The sequence below is a fragment of the Motacilla alba genome, chromosome 5 (assembly GCF_015832195.1).
Source record: "Motacilla alba alba isolate MOTALB_02 chromosome 5, Motacilla_alba_V1.0_pri, whole genome shotgun sequence".
NCBI lineage: Eukaryota > Metazoa > Chordata > Aves > Passeriformes > Motacillidae > Motacilla > Motacilla alba.
Genome location: NC_052020.1, coordinates 31,117,463 through 31,130,050, shown reverse-complemented (window position 1 = coordinate 31,130,050; position 12,588 = coordinate 31,117,463). Strand labels below are relative to the sequence as shown.

The following is a 12,588-nucleotide window of genomic DNA, read 5'->3' as shown; positions in this document are numbered from 1 at the left end:
GTAACTCATGTCCATTCCTCTTCTGTTTTGTGAGGTCACATTAATTTATTACAATTGTACACAGTTAAAATTTTATGAAAGTAACCTATATATGTCTGAGATGGCAATCAGAATCATTAAAATGCTGAAGAATTTGACTAGAAAAAATCATTTAATTCATGCAATTCCAAAAATCAGTTCCTTAGCATACTGGCAGCAGAATAAGATTTAATTACGCAGTGGTGTTGGGATGCTGCTTAGAGTGGTAAAAATCAAAACAGCAAAGTAAACCATAGTTACAGTTTAACAGAAGGAACTACATGAGGAACAAAATATAAGTCAGGCTTTATAAACCACTTAATTCTTAAATACCATTTAACTAAAAAAAAATTAATGTAGACTACACATAAAATCCAGAAATACCAATATATCACTGAGTGATTTGTCTAGGTTAAAAATTAACAATGCCAGAGTTGAAGAAATCTGATATGGCTCTGTAGCCAGTCTGATTCTCACATAACCACATAACCATAACCATTCTCACTGTAACTCATTCAGCCTTGTTAGTTAAGACACATGAACACCTGAGGGCAGCTCTCAGAGCCAGCCCAGACACAAGGCTGCAGCTGAACTGCAGCGCCTCCCACTTCGTGGTGCTGCCCTACCTTAGCGACCTTCCAGACTGACAGGGAGAAAAGCTTCTAATGATGAACCACAGAATGGCTGAGGCTGGAAGGGACCTGTGTAGGCCATCTGCTTTGCACTCCCACCTCTCCAAGACCTGGCTGCCCAGGACCATGTCCAAACAGCTTTCAAATTCCTCCAGGAATCTTCACCTTCCTCATCCTTTCTGGGCAACCTGTGCTAGTTTCTCAGCCACCTTCACAGTAAGAAATCATTTCCTGATGTTTAGCCAGACCTTTCTGTGCTTCAGTGTGTGCTCACACTGATCCTGATACCATGCACCACCTGGCTCTCTCATTTTTACACCCTGCATTATAGGTCCAAGCTGATCCTTGCGTCACAAGATGACTCTTTACCTAGTTTGTGCAATGTGAGGGGGGTTGCATTTTCATAAAATCAAAGAATCATTAAGGTTGGAAAAGACCTCCAAGACCAACTCCAACCTTTGAGCAAGTATCTCCATGACAATTAAACAGTATCAAGAAGTGCAACATCTACTTATTTTTTGAATACTACCCGGGATGGTGACCTGATTCAGTGCTTAACCACTCTTTCCTAATACCCAGACTGAACCTCCCCTGCTGCAACTTGAGGCCATTTCACCTTATCCTATCACTAGTTGACTGGGAGAAGAAACCAATCTCTGGCCACTACCCTCTTGCAAGTAATGAGCAATAGGTCTCCCCCCCTAAGCCTTCTTTTCCCCAGACTAAACAACACCAGTTCCACAGGCTGCTTCTTATAGGACTTACATTCTAGATCCTTCATCAGCTTTGCTGCCCTGGACACGCTCAAACACCTCAATGTCAATTTGCTGAAGCTTTAAATTCTTTTATTATGACACATAACAGAAGGGTGATTGTACAAACATCCTGTTGTAATTGCCTGGTCTCCAACCTGCCTGCAAGAAGACAGTGGCAGTAGGGCATAAATTTAGCTTCCCTTTAAGCAAATATTACTCTTAAGGACTTTTGAGACAAATCAGATAAAAATCAGATTGCAAGTGCTAAGTGCGCCTATCCTAAAAAATTACCACATGCACATGAGGATTTTGTTACTGAGAAAATAATTTTAAAAGCCACTCCTTTACAAAAGGCATTCAAGCAAAAAAGTAAACAATCACATTGCACAGATTTCACTCCAAACCTCTTGGAGTCTCAGTTTTTATTTACTACTTCTAATTTACTACTTTTTCCTTTGTTTTGAGAGTATGCCATCCCAAGAAAAATGTAATAGATCATGTAAGCTGTTGCCCACTTGGACATATTCTTTACTTTTGCAACCTGATGCTACCTGCAATCAATAATTATAACCCACTGAAGCTAAAGAAAACTTTCATAAAACTGATCATTTTTTCTAAGATAGTGAGATGAAGAAGAAATACATTAACAAACCTTAAACAAATATTTGTTACATTTGCTGATAGCTAGCAACATAATATCATATCATTGTAAAATGTTTCACTAAAACATTTTTGAAAGTAATGTGAAAGTTGGCAAAGTACATAGGAAGCTGTATAGAGACCTCAGTGATGACTAAAGATATACGGTGACATGAAAATGCAAAATTTCCTTTTTCTATGTTGTTGTTGGAAAAATAAATCAATTATTCATTGTTAAAAAAAATAAATCTACTTACTGTGAAACTTAAAATTCCATTTACTCACATGTTTTGCCACAGCCAGCAGATAACATTCTGATGAGAGAATGCTAAATTTGTGTTCAGGTCTTCCCTACTTCTACTAACTTTGTATCAGCAGGGAACTCTCAAGTCTTACTTTTCCAGTTCAATGCTATTGATTTATTCTAGGCATGAACTTGATAGCTCATTAGTTTTTAACAGAAACTTTTATTTTAATACAGTTTTTTGTCTTACTTTTTTCCTAATGAGTAGCTTGCTAAATGTTTTTTGATAGGAACATATATATTTCACATTTTCTTGTTCAACTGTATGTTCTTATAAGGTGCTTGGGAAAAAATAAACCTCAGTTTTTGAAGTGACGAACTACATAATTGTCATGATCCTGTTTTGCCACCCATTGATACAGTCAATATGAGAAAGTATCATAACTTCCAATCATGCTCTATTTGGTTCTGCTTATATGCAACTGCAGGGAGAAGTAAATCTAATTAGTATTTTATCTGATTTTAAAAAAATTACTTTAGCATTGAACATAGCAAAGACAGAACCAGTGCAAACAGGATAACCTTCCTTCCCTGTCATGTTTACTATCAGTTCTACTTCATGATTTTGAAGTATGTTGTCAATACAGATCATATAAAGATAACATTGACTAAAACTATACCAGTCCATCAGAAAAATCATAATTTTCTTTATAATTAGGTACTGCAATATTTGAAATACTCCAGTTAAAGCCTGGAATTAACATCTACCCAAGAAATAGGCTGCAAGAAGGAAATAAAATTGTGTTTTAACTAACTACCAAGTCCAAGGAGGAAGTAACTCTGTGTCCTGTAATTTCATCAAACATAGTATGCGAACAGATAAAAGAATTTTTGTTGAAGCACAATGGAAAAACTGAAGCTGCAACCCTAAACAGTTCAAAATGGTTGAATAAGGCAGATGGACATGATGTGAACAAAGAGCTTAAAGTGCTGTACAGCATCAGACATGGAATTTGTTATAGAATCACAAACATCTACTGTGTGAAGCAACAGAGTATCACACATTGTGAAACAGTGGACAAATGCTTATAAGCTTTTAGACATCACCATCTGCTAGAGCGAAAACTGTACAAATAAAGAGAGAACATTAGGGGTATGGTATATAGGTATGGCACCAGAAGTTTTATTCATGTTCTCTTGAATAGCAATTTTTAAATTAAAAAGTACCTAGAACCCAGAAAGTTGACAGATACCAAAACTTACATATACGGAAAAAAGTAATGCAATACAGAAAAGCTGCTTATCCTGATTAATTTATACAAAAAGCACAATCTTTTCAATAGTTATTGTACTTCATGAGTTTTAAATTTAAACATAAAATAACTTGAAACAAAGGAAGATATATTCAATATATTGGGCTAACTTTTAAAGCAGTGCATTTTCTAAAATTTCGGCCCTGAAAGCTAATCTTGTAAAAAAGAATGTATAACACAGGACTGCTTGAATCTACCCTTAACAACCATAAAAACCAAGTATCTAAACCAGTAGAATATTCTACTATTCATAGGCTTTCATAGGTATCTGATTATGAACAAGTCCATCACTATTTATTGCCCCAACTGCTCAGCTTCATTATTTTTCCTGACCTTTTAGGATAAACATGGTTTCCAGGCAACCTACCCATAATTTCTGTGAGCCCATTTGGGACTGTGGTTTCTACAGGGAAAGCTGAGTTACAATACTGAAGTGCTAAGGATATTGAATGGACAGTTTAGTTTCACCTGATTTCTTTAAAACACACTGAATTCCCAAACAAGTACACCTCTAATCCTCTTGGCTACAAATTCAGATGATCTTCAAAATGTGAACCATGTATCTGTATGATCAGTATTGTCAACTGTGTTCAAGAAGTTACATAGGAAGAGATGAGTGCTAAGATTTTCTTTTTCATTCCACAAACAAGTCTAAGATGTTGTTTAATTATTTGTTTCATGAGGATGAAGGGAAAAACATGAGATTTTTACGGGACAGGCAAATATAATTTACCCACTTGCCTGGTTTCCCAGCAGGCAGGAAATTACACAAGTGGCTACTTTAACTGTAAGTACCTAAGAGTTTCTACAAAACTCTGCACCACCACCAGAGTCCTGTGAGGAAGAGCCCACTTTGAGTGAGATTTAGGAATGGCACTCCCCAGTTCAGTGCCCCCCACCAAGACTCCCCCAAATGACACACTGCTCTCTTGCTCCTCCTTTCCTTCTCACTTCCCCCCGAAGCAGGATGGAGTTGCGAATTGGAGATGTCAAAAATGAAGACCACAGGTTGAGATACGACCAGTTTACTGGAAACAGCAATGAGATAGGAAAATGAACAGCAATGGCAACAATATTAATAACAAAAGCATACAAGACTGAGGTGATTCACATGCAAAAATGCTCATCCTGGACCCTGAGACAATGAACAATGGAACATGGCTTCCCCTCTTCTGCCATGCTTTTTGGACTGGAAGCAGGAGTCCCTTTCTCCCCACCCCTAAAATGATATAAGGTGGTATCAAATAACATTAGGGTCCTGGGTGAAACTAGGACATGACAGAAATAGGAAATGCTTGCAATCAAATTGTGAGGGAGAAAGGTGTCTCAGACCAGACTGCTCAAAAGTCCATTTAATGGCAGTCTATACAGACAATATAACTTCCCTGACCTAACAGCACTAATGGCATGTGCAGGGAAATTCTAACAAGTTCCAATACAAGTTGCTTTAATTAATGCAAAATTGTCTGAACACCATCTTATTTCCTACAAAGTATCCATGCAGCTGTGACAAACATGATTGGACTGTCATTATGAAACTTCAAAGGAACAGGAGGGCTTCAAAGTACTTTGGATTTATTTCTTCTAATATGATGTCTACTCACATCATCATCTAAATGGTGTTTCGTGGTAGAATTAAGAAGTAGTTCTTCATTGACATAATGTAAGAAGAATTTATCCTGGTCATAAGGCTTGTTTTTAAATCTTATAAGATAGTCACACTGAATCCTCACCAACGCCTAGTAAACTCAATTACAAAAAAGGATCAAGAAAAAAAACAAAACCAAAACCAAATCTTAATCCCTACAAAGTTTTAAGTTAGCATATTGCTATTTTGTAATTCTATGAAAAGCATGACAACAGGAAATTGCCAAATGAATAAACATACACAGAAAAATATAAATGCTTTGAAACATGCCTCATTCAGTATTGCCAGTTACTTCAGTAAAAGTGATAAGGCCAGTTGAATGAGATATTGAGCTACCTGTTCTAGTGGAAAGTGTCCCTGGCCCTAACAGGGGAGCTGGAACTAGATGATCTTTAGGGCCCCTTCCAACCCTAACTATTCTATGATTCTATAATTTGATAATTCAAAACAGCTGCTTAAAAGGAGCTTCTGAGTCATGAGCATTTGTTCAAAATGTCTTTCTTAAGCTTCCCTTAAAATCCAAAAATGGCCAACGCTCTGCATGTCCTGCTCTTGGTGGGTATAAAACTGAGCAAGAAAACAAAGACACAGCAGGGGTTATAAGTCAAACAGACTTCCAAAAATCAGGTTAATATTGTTAATTCCTTTTTTTAAAGGACAATTAAACATCCTTTTCCTTCAAAAGACAACCCTACCGATTCATTACTGGGAGGCAGCCCTGCCAATGGCAGGGGTGTTGGTACTAGATGATCTTTAAGGTCCATTCCAATCCCTTAATATTCAATGATTCTATGATTACTAATGACATGATCAGTTAGTATCTCACATGGTTGTCAACAGGATTTTATTGTATTTCTTGGTCAGCCTTACATGGGCTCTCGTTCTGAATAAGGATCAGTGTATGTCCAAATAGTTTTCCATAACTCTAATGTTAAGATCTATGATTACGTTAATTTTCACTACTGTCTTTGCTCCAAAGACTTTAGAAAAAAAAAACCACTGCCAAATTACAACATGTCTAATGTGAGATTAAGAAGAAATTAACCAAAATTCCACTCACTTTAGTGGGAGGGCAGCCATTGAAACTGAAGTACCACAAGCTAGAATTTTGAAAACAGTTCCTGATGTCTTAAAGAACTTCTGTAGTCTTACGAAACTTCTAGTTCTTAAGAATGGTAGATATAGCAGACTCACACTTAACCACTTCTATTCCATCAAGGAAAGATAAATACTACCTTTATGGTAACAAAAGAGACCAAAGACTAGACAGAGACAGACAACATTATACTGTTCCACCCACCTGGTGGTCCCTCCTTGTAAAGCTTTAGGTGAGCTAGAGACAAAAGCATAAGTAAGTTTGTATTTAAGCTTCACTCAGAGAACTTGTATTTTACACTCATTAGCCTAATATTCTAGCAGGGAGTCTTGCACACCCCCTGCTTTTCATTCATTACTAAAAATATATAACTGAGCTGGTATTTGCAGCTCCCCCTTATGATATTTTGTCTTGCAAAAAATTATGAACTGCCTGTGAACTGCCAAATTTCTGAAGTGTTGCTAAACACTAGTTCAGCCTATCAAATAAAACCAAAATCAAGTAACGAGTACTTAAATAAATTTCTACCATGTAAAAATATCCCACGGATGTTCCTTGGTTAACCACGCGCAACATTCAGTAACACTGTGAAAACAAAGCCACCTCTGTAGTACCCCCCACTACCAAAAACAGGCGACGCAAGCCGAATACACTCAGAAATGTTTCTGTAAAGCTCTCAGCTTGATATATACACAGAATACCATATGCTGATTTTATTAATTCCTCAAGACTTACAATTGGAAATAATAATGATGCTCACTCATTACCGTATTTTCGTGTTGTGTGGAAAGGGAAGGAGACCAAAGCAGATCAGAAAGCTTAGGCTTTTCTAAGAGATTAATTCCTTACAATCTGATTAGAAGACAGAAGTTTGGGGTGGGAACACTTTGAAGAATTCCTCATTTTTTTTTTTCATTTCAAAAACAAGCATTTAAAAAATAAAGTTTTAGATTGTGCAATAGCAGTGACTAATATTGCTGACATATGTGACAGACAAAATATGCCACCAGGTGGCAGAAACAAAACATAAAACCAAAAACTATTCCTCATGATTAGTAAAGTGTGAGGCATGCTTCACTGTTTTGCAAAGAAAATACACACTACAGCATGTGCACTTTTCCTAATGCAGAGAAAACTGAACATGAAATAAAATTTGGATGTTTTGGACAACCTATATAATCAGGAAATCTAATGTATGTTCAGTTTTATCATCACACAGAACTTTTCTGAACACAAAGCAACAACAACGTTTACAAATGTACTCAATACATGCTCATGAAAATCTTATAATACTGAGTGTGCTGCACTCTTCACCAACTTTTCTAAAAGAAAAGATATAAGCATTCACTGGTAAATCTGGTGACCTGAAAATGACCTAGAACCTCAGAAATACTGGATAGAGTGGGTCACAGTGTTTCAAAGGAAAATTTTCACTCTTCAAAACTGTTGCAAAAAGCAAATACACACATTCAAATATTATTCAGTATTATACTATTGTGTTCACAACTGTGCAATGCAAGAACTACCTTTTCTTCTTTGGTAATAAAACAACTTACCTACTTAAATAATTTTAAATAAAATCTTACATGAAAACCTTTCCCACAGAAATCTCCATAACTCATATTTCAAGTAGATGGGTTACTCCTGAAACTTTACACAGCCATTTAGGAAACTTCTCTGCCATAATCTCAAAACTCCACATAGAAAGCAGAAGCTTTGAAGTTAAATGAACTATATAGCCGCTTCTGGTCAGTACACTCATTTTTGTAAAAAGCCATACATATTAAACTTAGTGTGTGGAAACATGCAAAATAATGTTAACACAATTTAAAGGTAATTAGAGAACAGAAGCTAGAAAACTTGAGTGCAATCTACCTTTCTTGAGATGTACCACACCCTGTAGTATAAAGAAAATCATTAACTTAAAATCGTACTGATTCATTTAATTTCAGAATAGTGAGGGTTTCTCAATGTTTTCTCCCTGCATGGTAACTCTTGGTCCCATTTTCAATACTCCCCTTTACTACAGCATTTCTTTCCTCTGCTATTTCCCCATGTAGTTCTCATCTTTAACCACCGGGTGTCAGAAGGGAACCTACTCACCACAGCTACACCTTTTCAATTACTTCTTATTTATTTTTACAGATGTATTGATGCGACCTTCCAGGCTATCTCAGACTACAGTCATAAAACAGCAGCAAATTTTCAGGCTTTTCTTTCAATAAAAATACATATGAGCAACTTTCAAAATGTAATTTGTTCAGTCTTGGACTGGTTTTTATAAAGCATAGATGCATTTAAGCATGCTTTTATAACTAGGAAATTAAAATTTATTTATGCTCAAAGAAATTCACAAAATTACCTATTTTTAGGGATAGAGGATTGGATAAAATAATACTGCATGTTGTTTGAAAACATGATTCTAATCCTCCTTCCCTCAACCCCATTCCATCTACTCCTACCCATCCTCTCTTCTTTAGTTACCACTGAACTTGAACTCTTACAGACCTGTAATTTCTTACATGTAAGGATGCCAAATTCACAGACTGGGAAATGAGCAGACATCCTTCACTTGAGCTTAATTTTTGTTTTGGATTTGGGGTTTTTTTGTTTTATTTTTAAGACAAGGAAGAACCCTGCAAACTTAAACTTTCAAAAATTCTCAGCACCTTAAAGACTCCAGTATGGTGAAAATATGGCAGAGGTGAGGCAAGGAAACAAATGAAGAGGGACATATGGAAAATAAACAGCCCAAAACAAGCCATAGTCCAGTATCCAAATACTGTCCAGATATTTGAATAATACAAACACCAGAGTAAAACTACTACAGGACATGAAGTATCTTAACAATAGCCACTGAATTCCCCAAGAATAATAGAACTGTGTCCACAAAAAAACAGCTTCCTATGGAAAAACCAGCATCCCCTTGATGGTTTGTGATGGAAATGAGGAAAATACACCTCCTTCTGATCGCAAAGCAGTATAAAGCACTATTCAAAAGCACTCACCTGAGTAACTAATCTGCCTGAACATTCCTCAGCTCTCCCTCAATATCCTCCCTCAATATCCTGAACATTCCTCAGCTCTCCCTCAATATCCTTCAGCTGTGAGGGGTTACAGTTACAGCTCATTTACCTGATAGCAGAGATGAATAGTTTCGCTTGTCATTTCACCCTCCCAGAAAGGCAACACTAGAGGTACTGCTGCTGGGGACATCCAACAGAAATTCTTTCTCAATAAAAGTCCTACTTTGTATTAAAAAAAACCCAATCTATTACAGGATCACGTTCACCAATGAAATATGGTAAACAAGTAACTCTTTTAACAGCACACACAAGGAACAGATTTATTACAGAGTACATGTCTGTGCCATAGCAGAGGGACCAAACCTGACAGGGCTGATACTGATTTTATCTAAAAAGAAATCCAAACAACACTTCTAAATGCAGGTGCAAATTTTCAGAAAGCATCACAACAAGCGAACAGTGAGACTAAAGAACAGGAAAGGGAATTCAGTAAAACTCAGAGGCATTTTTGTTACACAAAGGGCTTCATATATTTCAAAATAGAACCATGGAAATAAAATACAAAGTAATTCTTCTTGTGCACACAATGGTTCTTTCACTGTGTTTCGATTATATGACAAGAATCATCTCGTAAAACCCTGTGACTTTTGGGTCTTGGCAAGACTGGATTGCTCAGGTGCATAGTGCAGTCTGTATTTCAAAATTAAAACTACAGTAAAAGAAATAATTCACACAATTTGCCTTCATTATATTTAGGCAACAGATTAATCTTCTCAATAGGAAAATATTAAACTTAGAAATCAGCTTTCTACTTCAAATGGACTAAAGCTGTTCTGTACGTGAATCTTCAGCATGCTTGTATCCATGGCTACACATGTATGTCTATCCAGACATGGCTTTGGATTCTGTAAAACCTGTCCTTGTTAGGCACCTGCTGCAAAACATGCACCCAGACTCAAAAACAACAGGTCTCCTAAAATTACTACATTTCTACAGAGAGTATGCATAAGAAAAATAAAGCAACGATTTTTATTGAAAAACTGGAGCATAACTCTTCTTCCCTCTCATCTTGTAAAAATACAATCCTCAGTGTATGGAAAGGCACGGACATTTTATCCCATGGCCTTAGGTACAGTTACCATTCTGGAACTGTGAGGTTGGTCTGGGCTTTGTTTTTTAGATTTAAGTTTGAAAAGTCAATATTGTTTCCTATTCTGCATCTCTATCTAATGCTAAGAGCCTATAAACAGAAAAGGAATTTAATTTGATTTGAAAAATAGGTCAGAATTCTTATCCTAATTTTACGGATGGATAAACTGAAACTTGGAAAGGTTCCCAAAACTTTCCTGAAACCATTCCAGAAAGTAGCAAAAGGACTGAAAATGGAACACAAACATATTAACAACAAATATTCATCATCCACAGGTGCCTATCTTTTTGTTCCGGTCTCAAGAGGCACAGAATGAATGACTGTCAGCTGAGGTGGGGAGAGCAAAGCAAAGGGTGTTTTTGTTGCTTGATTGTTTTGGAGCATGGTTTTTGTTAGTATTTTCAAAAGAAATCTTAGCCTAATATCTTCTGAATCCATAAAATCACATCTTTAGCTATCATAAATAAGGGGGGAAAATGTCATTGTTACCCTAGAATACAGTATGGTTACCAAAATCTGGCCTGTAATAAAACCCTCAGCTTCTCAAAAACACGAGTGTATCTGTCTGATTATGAAACACTGAATTACATGCACCTGTCATGTTACACAACAAATACAGTAAAATGTAGTAAAATAATTTACAAAAACTTTATGCATTCTGAGGTCACATCAAATTTGATCAGTGACTCAATCACAAAAGCACTACCTTGAAGCATTACAAAATATCCTGTTTGCGATACTGCTGCGTGATCTATTTCCCTACAGTAAAATTTATAACAGAATCCCAGAACTAACATCACACTGAAATGAAATAAACCTAAACTACTAAATTTATTTTATTTTTCTTTTACTTAGGATGAGACCAACTGTTGGTAGCCACTGTTACAACTTTCTTCAGGACACTTAACAACAAGAAAGACATTGTCTTTTTTTTAAAGACAAACTGTTCAATGCCACAAAGGAAGCTTATGTTAAAGAAAGATAAGAAATCATGCTCTTATCTCTCATCCTTTTCTTCCAACCCTTATACCTCTCCTTCTCTCACATAAGCTGGTTATTCCCTGCATTTGGGGCATATGGCCCTACATCATGGCCATAAAGTGATTTTCTTGCTGGGAACTAAGAGTATCAAGGATTTGGTTTATTTGAGACTTAGCAATAAACCTCTGACAATATTTTGTATTTCATTCACCATTTACCCAGGTATTTTTTGTCTAATAAGACCTTTATCAGGCACCTCCTGATTTTCTAATCTACCCTGAAATTGTGCTTACATCCTCACAGACTGTTCTAGAAATTGTGGCACCATGGAGACAGCATTACCTCACTGTTGATTTAAAGATGATGAAGAGAGAGACTATGAGAAAATTAGGTTTTTAAATATTTTAAATTTGAATTTAAAAGAAAACATTGAATGAAAAAATGAAAAAACCTCACTAAATGAATTAATTTTCCAAGGGGCTTTTTAAACATTTTTTCCCGCAGGAATGTCAAATACTTCTCTCTCTCATTACTTTTTACATTTCTGTTTTGCTAAGCAAAAGACTAAACTCCCTCTGTTGTATATAAGAGAACTAGTTTGATCCTGAAGATGAAAATGGTATTGTTAATAGGAATAACAGAGTCTGTATATCTATACCACCTTAATGTGGAGACTGTTCTTCAAACACAAGTAGTTTCAGGAGCTGCAGAACCCATGCCTGAACTCCTTTTCTGGGACATGTGTTTGCAAGTACTGACCAAGTCACACACAGTAGTAGAGATATTCATTATATGTGGATTCAATGTCATGTAGTATCACAGATGAATTTCTTCAGTATAGACATGAATTTGTCTCCTCTATCTGGCTAGATATTTTCACCACACATAATGGCTGACTTATCTACCCTTCTGTCGGAGTTAATGCTTAAATATTTGAGAAGTCTCTCCAAGAATTATGGAGGAAAAACAAAAAAAAAAATTAAATGAAAGCAGAGGAAATTTAGGACCAAAAATATATGCACAGAAATGTCTTTGATTCCATGGAAATTATTTCCATGGAATAACTATAAACTAAAGTACCCCTTT

The 12,588-nt window shown here is 36.1% G+C and overlaps 1 protein-coding gene across 8 annotated transcripts in view; it reads right to left on the bottom strand.

Annotated features, from left to right (window-relative positions):
• FMN1 (formin 1) overlaps positions 1-12,588 on the bottom strand; it is a 168,820-nt gene that overhangs the window by 100,397 nt on the left and 55,835 nt on the right. For 6 of the 8 annotated variants that reach the window (XM_038139829.1, XM_038139831.1, XM_038139833.1 and 3 more), the window contains one exon: positions 6,550-6,582. The exons of the other annotated variants lie outside the window; for them this stretch is intronic. In XM_038139829.1, the coding sequence (XP_037995757.1) occupies positions 6,550-6,582 (33 nt within the window). The remainder of the gene's footprint in view (positions 1-6,549; positions 6,583-12,588) is intronic. 8 annotated transcript variants of the gene reach the window in all.